The sequence below is a fragment of the Panthera pardus genome, unplaced genomic scaffold (assembly GCF_024362965.1).
Source record: "Panthera pardus isolate Hobbes unplaced genomic scaffold, ASM2436296v1 HiC_scaffold_18, whole genome shotgun sequence".
NCBI lineage: Eukaryota > Metazoa > Chordata > Mammalia > Carnivora > Felidae > Panthera > Panthera pardus.
This window is the reverse complement of record NW_026526743.1, coordinates 2350426-2373148: the sequence shown is the minus strand read 5'-3', so window position 1 is coordinate 2373148 and position 22723 is coordinate 2350426. Positions and strand designations below refer to the sequence as shown.

Sequence of the window (22723 nt, the reverse complement as noted above, 5' to 3'; positions counted from 1 at the left end):
TGTGCCCCTCTCCTCCACGTGACGCGGCCTCCGCCTCCGCCTCCCAGTTCCCCCTCCCACCTCGCCCTTCCTCCCGCCTCAGCCTCTCGGCTCCTCCAGGCCGGGCCGCCATTTTGTGTGAATTTCTGACTGCGGCGGGGGCCGAGCAGCCGGGGCACCTAGGGCGGGCAGACAGACAAGACAGTCGGCCCGTCTCCGCGGCCCGTTTCCTCCCTCCCTAAAATCCTTTTTTTTAACCCCCCTCGCTCGCTCTCCTCTTCTCCCCTCCCCCCTCGCTTGCTCCATCGCGCGCGGCCCGCGCTAATTACACCCAACCACCCACCAGTGTCCGTGTCTCCCGGGTCCCCCACCTCCGGGCCCGCGGGGGAGGTGTGTGTGGGGGCTCTCGCCCCGATGAGGGCCCCGCGCCCGTGAGCGAGTGACCCCAGGGGCGGGCTGCGGAGAAAGGCGGCGAGCGGCCCGCCGAGGCCTAGGCCGCGCGGCCTACGCGGAGGTCGGCGCAGAGGTGATTCCGAAACCGAAAAACTATATACCCATTCCTATCAGGAGCCCTCAGAGCTGAAGTGTGCCCCTCCCGCCACGCCCAAGCAGTCCTTTTTCGTGCATTAACATCCCCTCCCCCCCAAAGGAACTATGGAGGCCGCGCCCGGGACCCCCCCGCCGCCACCATCAGAGTCGCCGCAGCCGCCATCGCCGCCGCCGCCATCAACGCCTTCGCCTCCTCCGTGTTCCCCCGACGCCTGCCCGGCCACCCCGCACCTCCTCCACCACCGCCTCCCGCTCCCTGACGACAGGTCAGGCCCCCGGCCCGGCCGGGGCAGCGTCCCCGGGGGGAGGAAGAGGAGGAGGAGGAAGGGGGGCGGCCGCCATGTTGGGCCGGGCCGCGGAGGAGGAGGAGGAGGAGGAGGAAGGGCGGGGTCGGTGGGTGTCTCTCGCTCGCTCGCTCTTTCTCGCTTGCTTTCTCTCCTGGCCTCATGCGTTTCCCCCCCCTCGCGGCGCTCGCCCGCTCTCCCTCGCTCTCGCTCTGTCTTTTTTGGGCGCCATGCTGAGGGGAAGGTGAGGAGGCGCCCCCCGGACCCCCGCGCCCGCCCGCCCGCCCTGGGGAGGGGGCGCTGTGGGGGGGGCTGCGGAGGCCCACGGGGGTCCTGGCTGCCCCAGCGCCCGGAGCTGGCAGCCATGGGCCCGCCTGCCCGTCGCCTGGCTTCGGGGAAGGGGATGGGGGAGGGGCTCCCGGACCCTTTTTGGGGGGGGGATCTCGAGTAGTAACCCCGCTCTTAGGGATTTGGGAGTTGGGGGTTTCCAGCCCCTGGCAGTATCCTTTCTCCTGGGGGAGGTGTGCCCTGCCCTACTTGGAGAGGTACCCTAGTTTAGGCAGAAAGTGGGGGTTCGTTCAGTTCTAGCTCCATCCTTTTAGTGGGGGGGGCGTCCTTTGGGTGGGGGCTCTCGCACTTTTTTTTTGGCGGGAGGGATTTCCTAGCTATTACCTAGAGGGCAAATTTGGTTGGGGGGGGGGGAATCTCTAATTCCTTCGATGGAAGCCCCTTTCTCTTTTGCGGGGAGAAGCCCCCTCCCCGTGTTTTTCCTTGAAGGCAGGGGTCCTCTCGTTTTTCGTAGGTAGGTGATGCGTTTTTGGCGAGGGGGGTGGGGGGGTGAGGTTTGCTTTACCCTGCCTTGGAGGGGAGAGGAAGTTGGTCTCTTCTTTCTCATGGGGTTCCCTCCTCTTTCGGGCTAAAATGGGGCGCCATCCCTTCCGGGGGAGAAAACGAGGTTTGTTTGTTTTTTTTCTTTTTTTAATTTTGTGCTTTTGCAGGGGGTGAAAGGGAGTGCCCCCCTTCCCCTTTTATGAAGTGCGAAATGGGTTTGCCCCACGCCCTTCTCTGGAGGGTGATAAAGGGGCCAGCCAGCCTGGCGCGTTTTAGAGCGAGGTTGGGGCCCCTGTTTCCCCTGCTCCAGCAGAGGGTTGGGGTGCAGGGTTTGCCCTCCCTTTCCTGGCGGGGCAGGGGAAGAGGTGTCTAGAGAGTGGATTGGGAAATGGAAGGAGGTTTTCAAGCGGCAGGAAAGGCAGCCTGAGAAGGAGTGGGGGTGGGGAGGGGAAAAGATCGAGCTGGACAGATGGCTGCCCCATAGCAGCCCGGGCTGGGGAGTCGCGGGAGGACCCTCCCCTAGATTGGGGTCTTAGCGAGGGCTTCCTTGCCAGGCACCACGGCCCCTTCTCCCCACTGCCACCTCCCCTTTTCCCTTTCTCCTTCACAGACCATACTTTGCCTTTTAAAAGAAATGCCACCCACATTCAGAGACACAAGTGCAGCAGTTTGGTGAGCTTTTAAAAAAAATTTTTTTTTTGGTTTTTTGTTTTTGTTTTTGTTTTCTGTTTTGTTCTAATTAAATGTATCGTCCTGGGAATCGCAGCCCATCGCAGCCTGACTCCAGTTCAAGGAAATAAACAGATTAGCAAAGGTCTGTGCGCTAAGCCCACGTTGGGCTTCCGGGCCCCCTCTGGGGGGCAGGTGCATTACTCAAAGGTGCTTACACGCTTTATTCGACCTCTAAGGAGTTCTCTTATGTCAGAAGTGTATGTCTTACAATGGGTTGGGATGGTAAGTAGCCTCTTTTATTGAGTAATTCAATTATCTCCCTCTTTTTGTCCCTTTCCTGCCTGCCTTCCTCCTGCCTTTAGACCAAAGTGATGCTTGAGTGAATTGATATGTTCGAATCAGGATTCTAACCCAGTTTTGAGCCCTTTTAGACTTGCACATCCTTTCGATCTTTAATTTTTTTTTAATTTGTCGTACACAGTTTTGTCAAAAAAAAAAAAAAAAAGAGCGTTACTGTAACATGACAAAAACTTATGTAAAAGGCCCATATGTTTTCAAGCCCTTGGTATCCCTCTCTCCCTGTCGGTCCATTGCTTTGTCTCCAGCCTTCATCTTTGAAGAAAGTGGACACTTCAGAGGTCCATTTCTAGGAGACGAGGTTAAAACTGAATTTGGTTTATGATCCCTGTATTTGAGTTAATGTGCTCCCTCCCTCCCCCCCGCCCCTCCCCCCCTCCCCCAAAGATTGTGGTTCAAGTAGATCCAATTTTCTCATTTTACTCCAATGTCTCTTATGGTGATGGACGTTTAAATTAAGCAAGTCATTTGTAAAGTACTGTTTAAGCACCAAATCTGTAAAGTGTCAACCCCCAGTCTCCTCTCCCCGTCTCCACTGTTGTTCCCTTTGTTCGAAAGCACATGCCTGACCGTGAAAAGTTGATGCAAACGTGTTACATGCCCAGTCATGGTGGAGAGAACACTTCCCCCGGCCCCCAGTCCTCCCTCTCCTACACATACAAGGAAAAAAACGGCAACAGAAATGACTTGCAGAACCAAACACTTGTACTTCCGATGTGTTTTACAAGCATAAGTTCCGTTAAAAGACAAAACACGTTGAAGTTCCATTTTCCCTCTTGGCCCCAGTTTTGGTCCCTGATGTACTTTGGTCGAGAAAACTTTTTAACACACGGCCCTTTTCCCCTCTGAAAGGTCCTGTTTACCTTTTTTTTTTTCTTTTTTTTTTTTTTTTCCATTCTTAGGGGGAAAAAAACGTTCACTTACGTTGGGATAAGGAAAAGGTAACTGCAGTTCAGTGGGCCATTTGTCTTAGTCTTCCTCTCAAAGTACTCACAACGTAACTGCTGTGAAGTGGTGATGTTAGGTATGTAAAATCGGTTGTGGGAGGAAGAAGTGTCCACACTGTACAATATCCTGCAAAAAAAAAAAAAAAAAAAGTCTCAAGCACGAACTGAACACACTCTCTCCAGTGCGCAGGGTCAGCTGAAAATGAACGGCCTTTATTTGAAGTTTTCCATCCTTGGTGAAATTCCTTCTCCAGGAGCCAGATTCAGCAACTGGCTGCTCACAGACGAAAACTTTCCAAGTTTCGAGGGCAACTGAGTTGTAGAAGGATGCTTGTTTAACTTGACTTGAAATGTTAAGGAAATGGGATTTCTTTTGTAAGTGAACATTGTAGCAATCATTCAGTGAATTCAAAAGTATCTCCCCAAACACTTAAAAAGGACTCAGGCGTAGCAACACAAGGGTTCGGTTTGGTTTTGTTTTGTTTTTTTTCCCCCGTTCTTGAGGGAATCTCATCCATGAAAACCAAGAAGCCCCAGTAATTATGTCAAACTGTATTTCCATAGTCTTTGTTTTTGAAATGTCACAGTACTGCCTTTTTTTTTTTAACCCCCCCAAACTGATGTACCAATACTAGTTAAAATTCAAATTAATGGATGTTGCAAAAAAAGAAAAAGGGTGTCACTCAGAATCCCTGATTTAACAGCAACTCTTAGACGCTTGCAATCTTTAAAATTGTTATATTCTCTGGGGAGAGGTTTAATCTGAAACCAAATACAAATCTCCCAGTAGAAGTACAACCAATTGTAGCCATGAAAATACGGGTATTCTGCTCATGAAACCCCTTTATTTTTTATTCTTAAATATGTTCTGCAGAAGAAAAAGACGATTCCCCAAAAGGGCTTTTCTCATTCCCGGTCTGTCCTGTCTCCCAGATAGGGTTTCGATTTGCTCAAGTTTTTGAGTTGTTGACAAGCCAGGATTTGTCAGTACAGCAAAGACACTCCTATGGCTTTTGCTCAGCCAGGAAGGCTCATCCCAAGTGGAAACTGCTTTGCGCCTGTGGAACTGAAGGCTTTCCCAGCTGTTGACTCCCTGGCAAGCTAGAGATGAATGGTCGACTCTGAGTTTGTTTCCAGCCAGTTGAATGCAGACAGTTTCATATTAAGCTGGTTTAGTAATTTGTCCTTTATTATTTATTTATTTATTTTAACGTTCTATTTATTTTTGAGAGAGAGAGTGTGCGAGCAGGGCAGGTACAGAGAGAGTGGAGGACAGAGGATCCGAAGCAGGCTCTGTGCCGACAGCAGAGAGCCCAATACGGGCTCCAACCCGTGAGCCGTGAGATCATGACCATGAGCCAGAGTCAGATGCTCAACGGACTGAGCCACCCAGGTGCCCTGTAATTTATCCGTTAATAATTCCTCCAGCTCCGCTCTTTTCAGTCTTTTCCCTTCCCTGATAGGGGAGGAATGGATGTCTCCCTGTTGCCTTACCCATTGTTCCCTTCCGTTAACGTCGTCGTGGCTATTGAGGCCCGAGGACCATCTCGTAGAAGCCAGATCCAGTTACCGCAAATACCTGAATGGTGAAAGTCGCTAATTATTCCCAGGCCTCCGGGGATAGCTTTAGGTCAAACCATATTCCGGAGAACCCAGTTTTGGTCCCTGTGGACAGAATGTGCTGGAACCAGAGTGACTGGTGCTGACCCAGGGTGGGAAGTTGAGTGACAATAATTCGGAGCAAATAGTAAGTGAAATGGCTGAGTTTCTAAGCAGGCGAGGTGCTTGCCTTTACCTTGGCAACATAGCCCCTAACACAATAGGAGAAAAGAGGCCGGTCTCTGAGGTTCCTGGTAGTTGGTATTTAATAGGTCGATTCAGGCATCTGTGTAAGCGCAGTCGGCTCATCGGAGGCAGGAATCAGAATAAATGATTCGAGGCCGGTTTCATAATTAACACCTAATGGAAAGAGAGGAGCAAGCTGCCTGTTCGGGTGGCTTATGATGTGCTTTCGGTTAAGGTAAAACCGGGGCTGTGTGTTTGGAGCCAGGTTTCGCTCACGGATTTGGCTCTCCAAATGTATCGGCCTCGTCTTTGCCGCGGAACTGTTCTAGTTTTGATAGTTAATGAAGATGGCAGCCTGGAAAGGCTGCACAGGGTTTTTTTCTTTTTCTTTTTTTTGGGGGGGGGGGGCTTTGTCACGAAAGGAGATTACACGGGCAGTTTTAAAATTTCTGACTTGATCAGTTGATGGCAGTTTGAAGACGTGGCCCCCTCGGTTGGTGTGGACTTAGTTGCATCCCACAATCGTCATTCCGATAGAATGCTTTTTTGTTCCCATACTGGATATCTACCGGGAGCATAGTTTGCTTCTCTTGGCCAAATTGCTCAGGATGGAGAATCTCTCTCTTTTTTTTTTTTTCCCCCCTCCTTGTGTATTTTTTTTTTTTTTTTTTTTTGGTGAATTTGTATCTGTGTGAATTGGTGACTCAGCTCCCTGTGTGTAAGGCAAGTGTTGACATCTTTTGAACATTGGAGGTGGCTACGGGATAGGAAGGAACAGTGTGGGCTCTGGAAGCAGATAAGATTGTGTCCAGGCTTGGCCATCCCTGCAGTGGGCACTGAGGCTAATGCTCTTTTCTCAGGGTCACTGCGGTCAAGCGGGCATGTACCGGACACCCACACGATGCCTAGCATTTGGCAAATCTTGGTTTCTTTATCTTCTTGCTGTCTCTGCTGCAGAAAAATTCTAAATCGAATGTATAGCCTGGTATGTAAGCGGAAGAACGAACATCTGTGGTTTTTTTGTTTCTTTTAAATGTTTTTATTTATTTTTGGAGGAGAGAGAGAGAGAGAGAGAGCATGAGCGGGGGAGGAACAGAGAGAAGGGGAGACACAGAATCCGAAGCAGGCTCCAGGCTCTAAGCTGTCAGCACAGAGCCCGATGCGGGGTTCGAACTCCCAAACTGTGAGATCATGACCCGAGCTGGAGTCAGACGCTTAACCGACTGAGCCACCCAGGCGCCCCAGAGCAACTGTGTTTTTGAGGCAAGTCCGTTTCTCTTCGCCCCTTAGGTTCCTGGCCAGCTTATTTAATTTTGAGCAGCAGATTGGGGTTGAAGCTAAGTGGAAGCCATCTTAAGGCCTTTCTGGCTTGCTCAAGGTCCTTGTTATAGATGCTGGGACGGTCTCGGCGGCTTGAGCTTATGCTGACGTCCTGCCTGCGTTCATCTTTGGCGATTAGGGTTTGAGCCTTCCTGCCACCTCAGTGGGCCTCCTGAGAACTGAGAAAGTGGGGCCGGAGCACCCCAACCCGCTGCTGACTGGTCTCGTCACCTCAAGCAAGTCCTTTACCCCCTCTAGAATCTCTGACAGACGAGCAAGGCCTGTCCCAGCTCCCAAGATTCTCCTCGCCCCTTGGGAGTTTGGCTGAGTCAGTAAAGGTTTTTGTTCATTCAGCAGTCAGGCCCGTACTGTGCTTTGCTTGGAGCAGAAAAGTTTTCAGGGTGTGCAAGGAGCTCTTCTCTCTGGAGGACTTTATTTAGATTTGAGCTAAGCTTGTTCCTACCTTTGCCCGGCCTCAAATTTCCTTCCCATGTCTGACACCTGCAGCTTCTGGCCACCATAGGGGTTGCTGCTGCTGTGGCAGCTCTGGAGACCCAACTGCAAAGGGGGTGCCTTAAAAATGAATTGCGAGGTTAGGCTGAGTGGTTAGATCCCAGGTGGATCTGTCAGTCAGCTGAGCACCTGGTTCCTTTGTCCCTGTTGTCTCTGTCCGATGGTCCCCAGAAACCATAAACTCCTGGAAGTTTAAAGCTTAGTACTGCGTGGATTCCGTTTGTTCCCTTTAAACGTGTCTTGATCCTCTTCTGGTAGAGGGATGGTGGGGAGTGGTGGACCGCGTGGACGTGGGGTCAGGCCGACTGTATGTGACCTGTGAGTCATTGACTGCTAGTCTCCCCAAATGTGTGACAGTGCCTCGTGTGAAGGTCAAAGATTACCTCCCTGGTTCCTGCTGAGTGCTTCCCATGTGCTAGCTCGCCCCAGGCCTGTGCTGAGAATTTGAAACAAATGATGTCACTTGTCCAAGGTCCCAGAGCTGGGTGTGGAGGCAGAGGTAGAACCCCGGGCCCAAGCCCCGTACCTATATGCTGTCGTGGGGCCTATACGATGTTTTCAAACTGCAGTGTGCAGCCATTAGCAGGATATGAAGTCCCATTTATTGATTTGTCTCCTGCATTTGAAAAACAAAGGAATGAAACAGGGTAGAAAAAGCAGAGTACAGTGGAGTTTAAGAGCCACTTTGTAAAACTTCAGAGAAACACATAAAGGAGATGTGGGTCAAGGTCAAAGCTGAAAAGCTACTGCTGGGAGGACGGGTGGACAGTCTGTGGCTCTACAAGATCCAAGCCTGCCCACTTGGCTTATTTTTTTTCTCCCCCCTAAGTAAAGTTTTATTGGAACATAGCCACGGCCATTAATTTATAAGGTCAGTGCTGCTTTTGCACTAAACCTCAGAGTTGCCATAAAGGTACAGAGAACTGTACGGCCTGCAAAGCCTACGGTATTTATTCTTGGGCCCTTTAAAAAATTTTTTTCTTTTTTTTTATTTAGGTAATCTCTACCTCGGACGTGGGGCTTGAACTCAGTGACCCCAAGATCAAGAGTTGTATGCTCTTCTGGCTGAGCCAGCCAGGCACCCCCACATTTTGGGCCCTTAAAGAAGAAGGTGGCTGGTCCCTACCTGCACAGGAGCCATCGTTATCTTTGTTGTGGCAGAGGTGGTGGGAGAGAGTGGAAGGGAAGTGTAGGTATTCCCTTAAAAGTTGGCCCCAAAGACGCCTGGCTGGCTGTCAGTAGAGCGTGCAGCTCTTGATCTCAGGGTGATGAATTCCATCCCTACTTTGAATGTAGAGAATACTTTAAAAAAAAAAAAAGGGGGGGGGGCGCCTGGGTGGCTCCGTCGGTTAAGCGTCCGACTTCGGCTCAGGTCATGATCTCACGGTCTGGGAGTTCGAGCCCCGCGTCGGGCTCTGTGCTGACAGCTCAGAGCCCGGAGCCCGTTTCAGATTCTGTGTCTCCGTCTCTCTCTGACCCTCCCCCGTTCATGCTCTGTCTCTCTCTGTCTCAAAAATAAATAAACGTTAAAAAAAAAAATTAAAAAAAAAAGTTGGCCTCAGAGAGTGGGGACCCTCCATGACCTGGTGCAGCTCTGTCAGCCCGTTGTTTCACTCCTTCCAGTGCATGTAGAGGCCCCAGCTTGGGCTTTTGAACCTTTAAGTCCAAGAGATTTTCATTCATCGGAAGTAACGGGAGATTTCTTGAAGCCAGCGGGGAAGTGGATTGCAGCTAACACGTCCCTGTTAGGGCCCAACCCAAGGGAGCTGGGCCCAGACGTGAGTGTCACTTGGCTAAATGTCCATTGCAGGTGGCTTGGGTTGTTGCCCTCCTCATTTTCCTAACAGACACCAGGGCTTAGGTTTCCTTGGGATTTCAGGCCCTGCCATTGCATGGAAAGCCAGAGCAGTCCCGGGAACCGTAGCTTCTTGCCAAGGGAGGTGGGCCGCATCCCTGGGGGGTGCTGACTGGTGGCCCCTTTCACGTCGGTTGATGCATCACGTACGGGCTTTTGTCGCTCTCTGGCCTATCAGGAAGCCCTTGATAGACACTCGGTGAATGAGTTTTTGATTAAAGACGACCCCTCGATTACCTCATTGGAGTTTTAGGTAACCCACGTTATTGCCTGTGAAAATAGTCCCGTGTCTGTGTTGACGAAACTGAGCAAGAGGGTATGGAGAGCTGAGGCCGATGCTGGGTTTGTGTAGAACATGTCACAAGTGCTGCCCCCAGTCTGAACCTGACCCTGTGCTGGACCCTTGGAAACTCAGGTGACCGCCAGCCTCTTCTCTGTCCTCCAGGAGCCCACAGTTGACTGGAAGTTAGCAAAGAGTTGAATACAGATAATTGCAGTTGTTTTTTTTTCTTCTTCTTTTTTTAAAGTTTATTCATTTATTTTGAGAGAGAATCTCAAGCAGGCACAGAGCCCCATGTGGGGCTCAGACTCACAAACCGTGAGATCATGACTCGGGCCGAAACCAAAAGTCAGACGCTTGCCTGACTGCGCCACCCAGGCACCCCCAGATAAGTGCAGTTCTTAAGGAAATTCTTTGGTGGTGTATGAACAAGAAATCCTAGTAATCCTAGGCTAGGTTTTCTTTTAAGACGAAAATGTTAATATATTCTTTGTCTTAGTTGAATGTATGTTGAATGGAACCAAACCTATTTCCTCTGAAAAGATTCCAGACGAGCAAGAGGCTTGATTCACAAGTTGAGTGATTTGATTTTCCTTTCTGGAATAATAGAAATTGGTCCTCCTTGGATGAGAACCAGCATCCTTCCAGCTGTCTGAAGCCTTGGTTGGCATGAGAAGGTGGTTAAGAAACTCTGTTGCTGAGAAACAGACTTCAGAGGTTCATCTGACAGGAGGAACTGGGGTCAGATGGATGCCTTTACCAAGAACAGGAGCTGTGAGGTGCCCGGTGGCTCAGTTGGCTAAGCATCTAGCTTTCGATTTCGGCTCAGGTTGCGATATAGAGGTTCGTGGGTTCGAGCCTGGGCTGTGCACTGATAGCACGGAACCTGCTTGGGGGTGTCTGTCTGTCTGTCTGTCTCTCCCCCTTCCCTCCACACCCCCCCCCCCACTCTCGAGTGCTGGCTTTCTCGCTCTCTAAATAAATAAATAAACACTAAAAAAAACCAGGAGCAGCGTTCAGAGTGAGTGGGAGTGAAAAAGTAGCTGTTCAGGCGAAGGAAATGACACCGGACTCTGTGAGACTCTAGTAAGTAGGCCAGGTTTTTTCTCGATCAGCTTGTTTGAAGCTCTGCAGAAACGCTCTGCCTGAGGGGTTTGTGTGCTTGGACAAACCCTGGCGTGGATGCCGCACACCCCGGGATGAAGTGTTCCTGCTGGTGTTGCACGGCTTTGGAATTTCCTTCCCTTGGAATGATTCCCGTTGCTCTCTGTCCATCTGGGGAGAAGACCCTTTCCTTGGGGTTTTTCCAGGATTCTTTGGGCCTTTCTGTGCAAAAGTCTTTGGTGAGATTTTTGAACGTCTCTTTTCCCTTTATTTGATCTTGGGAGGACTGTATTCGCCTCGTGTCTTTGCTTAAGAATGGTTTTTCCTCCTAGGCATTTGTTCTGGGCCAGGGTAGTGCTAAGCACGTGATTGACCATGGTCTCAGGAAATTCTTCCCAAGAGGATTCGGTCCTTCTCACAGGTTCTGCTTCTGTCTTCACCTGACAGTTGAAACCCAGACACAGACCTCGCCCAATATCTTAATACCTCGCTTTGGTGTTTCTTGGAATGCTGTTTCCTTTGGTCGGTTTTCTGTACATCTGTCTTCTTTTTGCCAGCGCCGTTACAAATTTCGGGGAGGGGTTTTGGCGGTTGGCCTGTTGAGTTAATTATTCTCTTCCAGATGATTTCTAATTCTCCAGGCTCGAGGTTGAGAGTTGGGCCCGGAGTTAGAGAATCCAGGACTCGTTCCAGTTTTGCTCTGTGCTGTGACCTTGTAGGCAAATATCTTCTCCTCCCTGAGCCTCTGTGAAATGGGGGTACCCGTGACTCACGACCAACGTGGGTCTGCTACCGCGTTTCAGTGAGAGATGAGTGGATGTGAACTCAGCAGTCTGGTGCCTGGCATGGAAGTCGGCTGCTACAGGATGTTTGTCACGAATACTTCTCGCTGCTTTCGGTGTGTAAGACGCTGAGGTATCCTGGCAGGTTTTGTCGTTGAGGAAATCAGGGCCCTCCTCCCCAACCCCAGACTCCAGCTCTCTGCCTTCCTCGATAACCTCTCCTCAACTTGTTGAGGCGGTCCCCACTCAGGGCATCTTTTTTTCTTTAACTTACAGAAATTTTCTAGCATTTTCGTTAGAAGAGAAAAGCCATCATCTACACATCACCTGGTTTCACAGTTATCTGCATTTTGCCAATTTTGGTTCATCTCACTACATCCCCCATCTGCCTTGCGTATTTTTTTTAATGTTTGTTTATTTTTGAGAGAGAGAGAGAGCACATGTGCGTGCAGGTGGGGGAGGGGCAGAGAGAGAGGGAGACACAGAATCCAAAGCAGACTCTAGGCTCTGAGCTGTCAGCACAGATCCTGACGTGGGGCTTGAACCCATGAACCACAAGAGATGACCTGAGCTGAAGTCAGATGCGTAACTGACTGAGCCACCCAGGCGCCCCTGCCTTGTGTATTTTAAAGCAGATCCCAGATTTCACGTCATTTGACCTGCAGATTCTTTAGTGTATATCTGTAACTTGAAGATTTTTAAAAATTATTACATTTATTTACTTATTTCTTTATTTATTGTAAAGTAGGCTTCACGCTCAGTGCGGAGCGCAACACAGGGCTTGAACTCAAGACCCTGAAATCAAGACCTGAGCTGAGATCAAGAGTCTGGTGCTTAGCTGACTGAGCCACCGAGGTGCCCCAACGATTTTTTTTTTTTTTTTTTTTTAACGTAACCGCAAAGCTATAATCCTATGTAACAAAATTGACAATAACTACTTAATATTTCAAATACCCATTCCAAGTGCAGATTTCTCCATTTCCATTGGAGAAATTGACTTCTGGCTGTAGGTGCGTTCCCATCCGGGTCTCAGCACCGGACCGGCTCTTCTGCTCACGTTGAAGTGAGGGGTTCGGGGTGCTGACGATCGGGCTTCTCGTGTCCCATGGTTGGTTTGCGCTTGGCTGCTCGGGCGGGGTGTCGTCTGTCACGTGGGCACGTTACCGTGGAGGTGGTGCGATGTCACAGTCTGTTGTGACACCACGTGAGAATGTTGAGGGGAAGGGAGACATAGAGCCCATTTGCTCTTGAGTTCTGGTCGATAAACCTAGGTAGTAAGGACACTGAAAACCATGTGCGAGGCCCAGAGGTTTATTTCAAGAATTTCCTGCCTCTGAAAATCCCTCAGTGAGGTGCCCCCCACCCCCCCGAGGCTCCTTCACCTCGTCGGAAAGCGAGGGGAAGCCTCTGTGCCTTCGCTCCCAGTAAACAACTGTCCCACACGGTCGGATTTGGGGACTTCGGCAGTTGGGCCTGTCGTTAACCATTTGAAGAGGCAGAGCCTCCCCGTAATTTTTGTAGTTTTGTCCCTAGTTAATGGGTCATTCCGAGCCTACCCAGGCAATTTGTTGAGCGTTTGGGCAGTTAATGGTCATAACCCTGACCTTCACATTAACCTAGCCGCCTCTTGTCAAGGGCTCTCATGATCTTCAGGTAACAGCCACTGCTCCCATGAGTGTCCGCCTTGTGTTTTTTTCGCCCCCACCCCATTCTCTTTTTTTGCAAACCAGATGGATCCACAAACCCGGGCCCCTTTCAGTTTCCTTCCAGCTCTCTTGTCCAGAGAATTTCCATGTCGGGAAGCTTTGTTGTTTTTAAGGGGCCTTTGTCCCTTCTTCCTGGGGCTCAGCTCTCCCTGTGCCTTTCCCTCCTGGTCACCCACTCGGTTACTTCCTCTTACCAGCTGGATTAGAGCAGAGGAAGGGGACGTGTTGATTTGTCAGTTTTGTCAGCAGGGTTTGTCGGGAGAGGGTAGCGCGCACTCGGTCCGGCCAAGTGTAGCGGGAACTTGTTGGCCAGCGGTCAGCAGCGACCCCCGAGGGGAGTTGGCTGAAGCTTCTCCGTACAGAAAGTGCTTCCTGATGAGCACCCCGGCCAGTTTAGGGGTTATCCTTAAATCTGGTAGCTGCTTTTTGTCTGGTACTTTGTGCCTTTCTCACGTCAAGGGCTTTATCCACGTTAATCTCATTTAACCTTAACCACCCTGGTAGGTACTACAGCCACCCCATTCCACAGGTGAGAAAACCAAGGCGCTAAGTTACGCGTACCAAGAGCGTGAGAAGCGGAGCTGGTGGTTGGTCACTTGGCCTGCAGAAAGCGGCCCCGTGCCCCACCCCGCCAGCCTACTTTGAAGCCCTGGGATTGCTTGACTGAGTGCTGTTTTTGCCAAGCCCGTGGTGTGTGTTGAATTCGGCACGCTCCTGTGCCCTGTGGAGTGGCCAAATAGGCATTCCTTAGAATGGGCACCCAGATCTAGTCTTTGACCCGAGAGGGAGGAGCTGGCTGTCACCGGCTCTGTGAGTGGGAATTTAAATGCCCTGGAAGCTTAGTGCGGGAGGCACGAGACAGATCTGACCCTCGGCAAGCCGGTGGCTTCTTCCCGTTCCCTCCTGGACACCCGTTCCAAGTCAGTCCCCCAGCTTGGTCGGTTGCCTGTCCCCGATGGCCCCGGCGGGCCGACCCTGGCGCGGCCATCCTGGGACATTGCCAGTCCGGGCTCTGGGAATAAGGTCGTCCCTGCTCAGGCTGACGCCTCGGGCTTTCTCCTGCTTACTGGTCTCAAGAGGGCTTGGCAGGTCTAGATTGAAATGATTAGCGCAGTGGGGCTTCCCCCACTTTTCTTGAGGGATTATGTCACAGTCTATTAGGCAAGCTCCCTCGGTATTTAATCCCACTCTGACATGGGCTTTGCTGGCAGTCTGTGAGGTGGCACCACTGAAGCCTGGCTGCCGTTCCTGGAGCCTGCTTTTGTGCCGGCGTCAGTGGTCCCCGGGGATTTCTGCCCCTGCCCCGGCTGGTTCGCTTTTCTTGGTTTTTGTTCTTTCCCCTTATAAGGAAGACAGACCCCGTGTTCATACAGCAGTTAAGCTGGGAATTTCCTGTTACCAGAGGGCACCCCCTCAGGTGACCAGAGGTTAGCCCAGGGCTCCGAGAAGTTTGAGAGCACAGCATGGCCAGATGGCACTGAGGACGCACAGTGGGCACTGGAGGGTCACCGGCCTGGTGTCCCTTCCAGTCTCCCATTTTCCCTTCGTAAGTCGCCAGCAGGTTCTTTGTTTCTGGTTTTTAAATACTGTTTGTCAGTTTTCCCCAAGTCCGTGTAAAGAAACAAAGTTCTAAGTATTCGTGACCCATTTAGTAAAAAGTTGCGGGGTAGATTCTCACTGAGCCCAGATACCCCGGAGGTGTTCATACAGGTAATGCAGAGCCCCGCTTTGGCTGAAAGTCTTTGGAGGGTGGATTTGAACACTGTGCTTCCTTGCTTTGGGAAGTCCTTTGGCATGAAAGGGCTTTCTTCGGGAATCATTCCTTTTTTTTTTTTTTTTTTTTTTTTTAAGTTTATTTATTTTGAGAGAGTATGTGTACGAGTGGGGGAAGGGCAGAGAGAGGGAGAGAGAGAATCCCAAGCAGTCTCTGTGCTGTCAGCACAGAGCCCGATGCTGGGCTTGAACTCCCAAACCATGAGATGAAGTTGGACACTTAACCGAAGGAGCCACCCAAGTGTCCCCTAGGAATCTTTCTTGATGGTGATGAGGACTTTGGAGTCGCGCGGGTGGTCTTTGTAGCCAGCCCCCAGGTGTTAGGTGTAGACCCGGCCCACGTATTCAAGCAAGCTGGCTTGTGGGTGCGGGACGGGGATGGAGCCTGACCCTGACCCTGGGCAAGACCTTGGCCTGCCCTGTCATGCTGTGGGCGGAGGTAAGGGAGTGTCTGGAATGTCTGCCCTTGACAAGTCCCATCACCTGTCCTCCCTTTGAGATCCACCTGCCTGGGAGGAGAGCGTTCAGAGCGTCTTGCCATCCCTTCCACTCTGATAGGCTTCTTTTGGCTCCATGAGGGTCTTTGGCTCTGGGAGCCTTATTTTCTTTCATCAGGGCGTCTGGGAGCCCGGGCACTTCTTGTCTTCCTGTGTCCCCTCCGTCCCCACCTGCCCTGAGATTCTGGCCCCTTTTCCAACATGTCCCTCTGAGCTTTTTCCTTTCCAGACTGTTGGTTAAGAGTGATGCGCTTTTTAGCTTTTCTTCATGGAGTACGGGCCTCCGTCCCCGCCATTCTCGGTTTGTCTCTGGGCCTTCCTCAGCTCCATTTTGTCTGTCTGTCTGTCTCCCTGTGTTTCTCCTGAGGTGTGGCGAGCTGGTCTGCCCACGGTGTTCCCAGCAGGGAGGGACATGCGTCCTGTTTGCTGCGGGAACCACACCCTGGCGTGGGCCGTCGTTCCAGGCAGCAGGGAGCCCGCCGAAACCAGTTTCCCCAGTCGGGTGGCACTTTTACTGTGGGCAAGGCCACTCCAGCCGAGGCAGCTTCGTCCCACACCCCGTTCCGTGGGCCGCACCCAAGCCCAAGCCGGAAGGTGCCTCACTTGTCAGGAATGCCGGCTCCTCCCCGCTTTACTCTGCATCTTTCTGCGGGGCTTCCCCCCACCCCCCACCCCCCACCCTGGCGATTTGCAAGGAGACAACCCGAGACGCACGCACGTCGTCGTCGGTCACCTCCCTGACTTGTTTCCTTTGAAACATCTGAACAAATTTTGTGTCCCGCGTTGTGTGTGAGAGAGCTGCCCTTGACCTCCGCCGGGCTGTCCGTGGGGTTGGGGCCGCTTGGGTTTTAAGCTGACCTGACCGCTTTGAATGGGGAATGAGAGTTAAGAGAGGCTCCTTGACATTTGGGGAGCAGCGCCACCCGGGGCGGACAAAGGGGGTTGCGTGAGTGAAAGGACGTGAAGGACTCTGGGAGCATCACCAGTGTGGTGTTTGTCTACAAAGCCCCGTAGAACCTGCGGGGGCTCTGGGGGCGGGCTTGTTCCCACTCTGACCCCGGGCCCGTCTGGGCAGCAAGGTCTTTTCTGCCTGGATTAGATCCTTTCATGGTTAGCCTTTCGGATCCTGGGTTCATTACGCCCCTGTTTATGTTCTCTTCGTTCTCTTCTGGGGTCCTAGTTTTAATGGAGAAGAAAGGAATTTTTTCTCTTCTCACACACGCTCTTCCATGGTCATGCATGAGGAACTGTGGGAGCTTTTAAAAAAGATTTGCGGAATTTATTTTATTTTTATTTTTATTTATTTATTTTAATGAAATAGTTTTGTTTTTGTTTTTTAATTTTTTTTTAACGTTTATTTATTTTTGAGACAGAGAGAGACAAAGCGTGAACGGGGGAGGGTCAGAGAGAGGGAGACACAGAATCTGAAACAGGCTCCAGGCTCTGAGCTGTCAGCACAGAGCCTGATGCGGGGCTCGAACTCACGGACTGCGAGATCATGACCTGAGCCGAAGTCGGCCGCTTAACCGACTGAGCCACCCGGGCGCCCCTATTTTTATTTTTTAAACCAACTCCTGTACTTGTGAGAACTGTCTCTGTGGGTTTGGCCAAAAACTAGATTCTTTTTCCAGTTGCTTTCCTTCTTAACCCTATTTATCCCCTTCCCTCCTCCCCACCCTGTAGATATTTAGAATGTTCTGTGGGCAGCAACTGTCATGTTGGGAGAGTGCTTTTATTTTTGAAAGCACTAGAGATGGGGGTGATGTGGGGGCAGTGACAAAACCAGGAAATCTGTAGGAAGGGGAGCCAGAAGGGATACCGGGGGTCGGCAGCAGTGGAGTGCGGGGGACCCCACCCCGACAGTTGTTAGGAGGGGACATCAGGAGGGGTTTGGGGCCTGGGACCCTTCGCTCACCCCTTCCCCTTTCTTCACCTGCTCGGTTGCCCCCCGGCTCCCCAGCCCAGAGCTGTGCAGCCCAGGCTGTGGGTCAGACCTCTGGAGACCAGAGCTTGTCGCTGGTAGTTCTTACGGGGCTTTGGTGAAATACATTGTGTCCTCGGGCACAGCCCGAGCCTGCTTGTGGGTCGGGTCCAGGAGACCGGGGGCCGCCTCTGGTTTAGAACCACGGCCCTGTCCCCACTGTGCACAGCCACCACCCTCAGCTCACAGGACACATCCATAGGACTAGGACCAAGCCCGTGACCTCAGGCCGCTGTGCACCACTGCACTCTGGGACGGATGCTAATCCGTGTTCCCTGAGAGACAGCAGCCTCTCTGGTCAAGTAAGTCCTGGAAATGCTCTTAAAGCAGGGCTGCGCAGGCTTCTGGACGGTAAGACCTCTGGGAACTTCCATTAGAGCATTAAGCACTGTGATGCCCCAAGGTGGGGATTTCCTCCCCTCATTTGACCACAGAACCTTGTCGCTTTTCTTCTTTAGAATTCGAGGTCCTTGGAGCACTCTGAGAAATACTGACTTAGGGTGGTCCCCGTATCAGTGGCTGCACCTTGAAAACCCAGCGGTGTCGGGCCCCCACCCGCTGTCCCCCAGCCAGGTTACACGAGAGTGGGCGCAGTCCTTGGGGAGGGGGGCCGAGAGGCAGCGGCCCCCAGTCCTCCCGAGGAAGGCCTCGCTCTCTTCCTGTCCACCGGGGCCACCCCGCAGCCCTTGGACGTCCCGTCTCACACCCCGGCTTCATATTGGCTTTGGGATTGGTTTATAGGGAAGATGGTGAGTTGGAAGAAGGTGAACTGGAGGATGATGGGGCCGAGGAGACCCAGGACACCTCCGGAGGGCCCGAGAGGAGCCGGAAGGAAAAGGGGGAGAAGCACCATAGCGATTCGGACGAGGAGAAGTCTCACCGGAGACTGAAGCGGAAGCGGAAGAAAGAGAGGGAGAAGGAGAAGAGGAGGTCGAAGAAGAGGAGGAAATCCAAGCACAAAGTAGGTCTGGGAGGGTGCCCCGGGGCCGGGCTGCGTGCACCGGGCCGGAGCGGAGCCCCGGGGGCCGAGCTCGCCTCGGAGGCCAGAGGGCACGCGTAATAGTGGTGCTTATTCCTTCCCCAAATTGGATAAACAGTTTTATTTTTCTTTAAAGAGTCAGTGGCTCATGCTCCATTGCCACTAAATGCCCTTAGGTGAGGTGTTTGGCAGGGAGCGCTGGGCCCTCCCGGCACATTCCGGCAGCATCTGTCCCTGAGCTGACACTGCCCGCAGCGGAATCACTAAGTCCGTTTCTTCTGCCACTGCAGCGCCACGCTTCTTCCAGTGATGACTTCTCGGACTTTTCAGATGACTCGGATTTCAGCCCCAGCGAGAAGGGGCACCGCAAGTACAGAGAGTACAGCCCCCCGTATGCACCGGTGAGTATCTGCCTCGCAGGGGCCCCCGCGGAGCCGGGTAAACCGCCCTTGTTTGCTAAGCACTTGCTGCCTGCTGGGCATTCTTGCACCGCGTGTTACGTGGGTTTTAAGCCTGCAAGATGAGATACTGTTTTTATCCCCGTTTTACAGGTGAGGAAAACAGAGCTGGGAAACCAGCTAGGTGGCAGCCGTGTAGTGTAGGAGCTGGGGTTCGAGCCCAGTCAGTGGCTGATCTCCATTAGCCATCCTAAGACTTCCCTCTTCTTCCCATGGCCTTGGCAGGACTCAGGACGTCCCCGTCCCCCAGAAATCTGCTGATTTATCCTTGGTGTAGCTGACCGTTGTCCACCATTGAGAAATGACCTGTTGTGGAAAATTGGAGCAAATTATCTCAAGGGCCGTAGAGTCAGAAGTCAGATGTTTATCCTGTTATAACACGGAGCTTAAACGGGCATTTAAATTATTTGTTTGGTTTCTGTACTGTTTTTTCTCCCCAGCAAAATCGGTAAGAAAAATTGATGTAGATTTTCAAGTTTTGATGAAAAATGCTTTTAAAGTTAGTAGCTCTAAAATACATCCCTGTGTCCCATGACTCAGCATCATCTGTCCTAACGAATAATTCAATCATATAATGTTACACTTGACGTTGACATGCTAGCAGAGATTCAGACTTGCAACCTGAGGCAAGAAATGGAGGGCACACCACAGCTTCGATTAGGAACTAGAGTTTGAGGCTTTTTTTTTTTTTTAAGATTTTATATTTAAGTAATCTCTACCCCCCCATGGGGATCGAACTCAACAACCCCGAGATCGAGAGTCACACGTGCCACTCACTGAGCCAGCCAGGCATCTGGGATTGAGGGATTTTAAGGTCTGCTAATGTAGTCCTATGTGTCTATATACTTACGTTCTGTATTTTCTCATAACGAGTGTGGATTTTTTATTTTTTTAAGTTACTTGTTTACGTAGGCTTCACACTCAGCACGGAGCCCAACGTGGGGCTTGAACTCATGACCCTGAGATCAAGACCTGAGTTTGAGCTCAAGAATTGGATACTTAACCGACTGAGCCACTCAGGCGCCCCACGAGTGTGGGTCTTTTAAATTAATATAGATTGTTTCTTAGAATAGTTTTAGGTTTGTAGAAAATTGAGCAGATGTCTTAAAGGTTTATTTACTTCTTTTTTTAAATTTTTTTTTTTAACGTTTATTTATTTTTGAGACAGAGACAGAGCATGAACGGGGGAGGGGCAGAGAGAGAGGGAGACACAGAATCGGAAGCAGGCTCCAGGCTCTGAGCCATCAGCCCAGAGCCCGACGAGGGGCTCGAATTCACGGACTGCGAGATCGTGACCTGAGTCGAAGTCGGACGCTCAACCGACTGAGCCACCCAGGCGCCCCAATGTTTATTTATTTTTGAGAGAGAGAGACAGAGCATGAATGTGGGGGGGGGGGGGGTGGAGAGGGAGGGAGACACAGAATCTGAAGCAGGCTTCAGGCCCTGAGCTGCCAGCACAGAGCTCGATCGATGCGGGACTTGAACTCACGAGTTGTGAGATCATGACCTGAGCTGAAGTCGGAAGCTTAACCTGAGCCACCCACGTGTCCCTCTCCTGTTAACGCTTTACCTTATTATGGTACATTTGTTGTAATTGATGAGCCAGTATTGATGCATGGCTATTAATCAAAGCTTATGGTTATACTAAGGTTCCCTCCTCTGTGTTTTACAGTTCTTTTGCTTTCGACAAATGCTCATGTTATGTATTCACCATACACTATCATATAAAATAGTTTCAGTTCCCTAAAAATCCCCTGTGCCTTACCCCCTCCCTCCTCCCTGAGCCTCTGGCAACCCACAGTCTTTTTCTGTCTCTGTTGTGTTGCCTTTTCCAGAATGTCAGAGAGCTGGACTCCTACAGCGTATAATTTTTTCGGATCAGTTTCTTTTACTTAACAGTATGTGTTTGTGGTTTTCCCATGTCTTTCCGTAGCCCCGTGGTTCATCTCTTTTAACCAACGAATAATACTCCATTGTCTGGATGGACCCCAGTTTGTTTATTTGTTTACTAAAGGACATCTTGGTGCTTTCCATTTGTGTGTGTGTGTGTCTGTCTGTCTGTGTGTGTCTGTCTCTAACTTCATCCGGTATCTCTTTGCACTAACACAGTTTGGAAAACATCATTTAATAGCTTTCTAGTTTGGTTGCCAAGTAGATTATTAATTGAATTCCAAGGCCCCAAGAAAATGTTGACCAAGGAGCACCCCTCTTGGGGGTGCCTGGCTGGCCCTGTGGGTGGAGCGTGCGACTCTTGATCTCCAGGTTAAGTTCGAGCCCCATGTTGGGTGTAGAGATTACTTTTACTTATTTATTTACTTATTTACTTACTTACTTATTATTATTTTTTAAATATTCATTTTTGAGAGAGCAGGGGGAGGGGGGCAGAGAAAAAGGGAGACAGAGGACCTGAAGTGGGCTCTGTGTCGACAGCAGAGCCTGATGTGGGGCTGGAACTCACAAGCCGAAGTCTGCCGTTGAACCGACTGAGCCACCCCGGCGTCCCTAGACGGCATCCCCTAGACGGCGTCCCCTATAAATAAATAGATGGATAGATAGGTAGATAGATGCGGGCATCTTGGTGGCTCAGTCGGTTCAGCGGCAGACTCTTGATTTCAGCTCGGGTCATGATTTCAGTTTTGTGAGTTTGAGCCTCATGTCGGGCTCTGTGCTGACAGCACAGAGCCTGCCTTGGGATTTTCTCTCTCTGCTCCTCCCCCACTTGCTCTGGCTCTCAAAATAAATACATAAAAAGGCGCACCCCTGTTGCCTACCAGGCCTCCTCCCCAAATGAGATTGCATATCCCTGGGCAATAGCCCTTTCTCTCCCCTCCCCAGTTCTTCAGGGATCGTGGGGTCCGTGTTTCTAAATTTTCTTTCAAGCCGTGGCTCTTTCTGAAGAACAGAAACGTCTGAGCCCACCGCCCAGCTCTCGCTCGTCTGGGAACCAGTGCCCCGAGTGCTGGGGGCTGGTGTGTCGCCGCCGGGGTGGCAGAGGCCCCCAGACAGTGCATCAGTTAAGGGAACAGCGGGGATCTTGGCAGTCCGGGCCCAGGGCCCCGGGGCCGCCTCACGCCCTCTCTCCATCAGTCCCACCAGCAGTACCCCCCGTCGCACACCACGTCCCTGCCCAAGAAGGCCTACTCCAAGATGGACAGCAAAGGCTACGGCATGTACGAAGACTACGAGAACGAGCAGTACGGGGAGTACGAGGGCGACGAGGAGGAGGATATGGGCAAGGAGGACTATGACGACTTCACCAAAGAGCTGAACCAGTACCGGCGCGCGAAGGAGGGCAGCGGCCGGGGCCGAGGTGAGGCCCTGCCGCCTCTGGGGGGGCGGGGGGGGGGGGGGGAGGGGGTCCGAGCAGATCCGCGGCGGGGGCTCGGGGTGCAGTGTGGGGCCCAGTGCTGCCGAGCCTCCGGTGCGGGAGGAGAGACCGGCAGTGGTTTCGGTGCAGGGGTGAGTACAGGGGAAGGGCGGGGGCTGCGCACACAGGGCCCTGAGAAGAAGCCCCAGTGCTAGGCCTGTGCTTGGGACGCAGCCAGGCAGGCGGGAGGCGGGGAGACGCCCTCGCGGCTGAGGGTTGTTTTCTTCATTCACTTCCTGCTCAGCTGTGAGGAGCGAGAGAAGGGACAGCTTGTCGGATACAGGCCAGGGTAACGGACAGCTGGCTGCCCCGGCCTCCTCCCCACTCCTCCCAGCTCCTATCACCCAACAAGGTGTGCCGCCTCTGAACCTTGAACTGTGGCAGTTAGGAGGTGAGGGAGGGCGGAGCACCGGAGACCTTCTAGAACTGGCTCCTGCCTGCGAGCTTTTGCAACCCACAAGGGTTCCTGGGACCTTATAGCTCAGCAGTACTTAGCCCTGACTAAGGCCCAGCTTATTGTTAGAGTGGCTGCTCATTCGTTTTCTTGGCAAGTCTTCCCTGGACACCTCCCTGGACAAGCCCTGCTCTTTGGGGAGATTCTAGACCAGTGCCGTCCGATAGAAATACAGTGTGGGACACCTGGGTGGCTCAGTCAGTTAAGTGTCCAAGTTTGGCTCAGGTCACGATTTCATGGTCCATGAATG

The 22723-nt window shown here is 51.8% G+C and overlaps 1 protein-coding gene across 1 annotated transcript in view; it reads left to right on the top strand.

Moving 5' to 3' along the window:
* The window catches only part of ZC3H4 (zinc finger CCCH-type containing 4), a 44119-nt gene that overhangs the window by 566 nt on the left and 20830 nt on the right, over positions 1 to 22723 (top strand). Inside the window, 4 exon segments of the mRNA XM_053905527.1 lie at positions 629 to 794; positions 17957 to 18176; positions 18485 to 18595; positions 21740 to 21962. Coding sequence (XP_053761502.1) covers positions 634 to 794; positions 17957 to 18176; positions 18485 to 18595; positions 21740 to 21962 — 715 coding nt within the window. The 5' untranslated portion in view covers positions 629 to 633.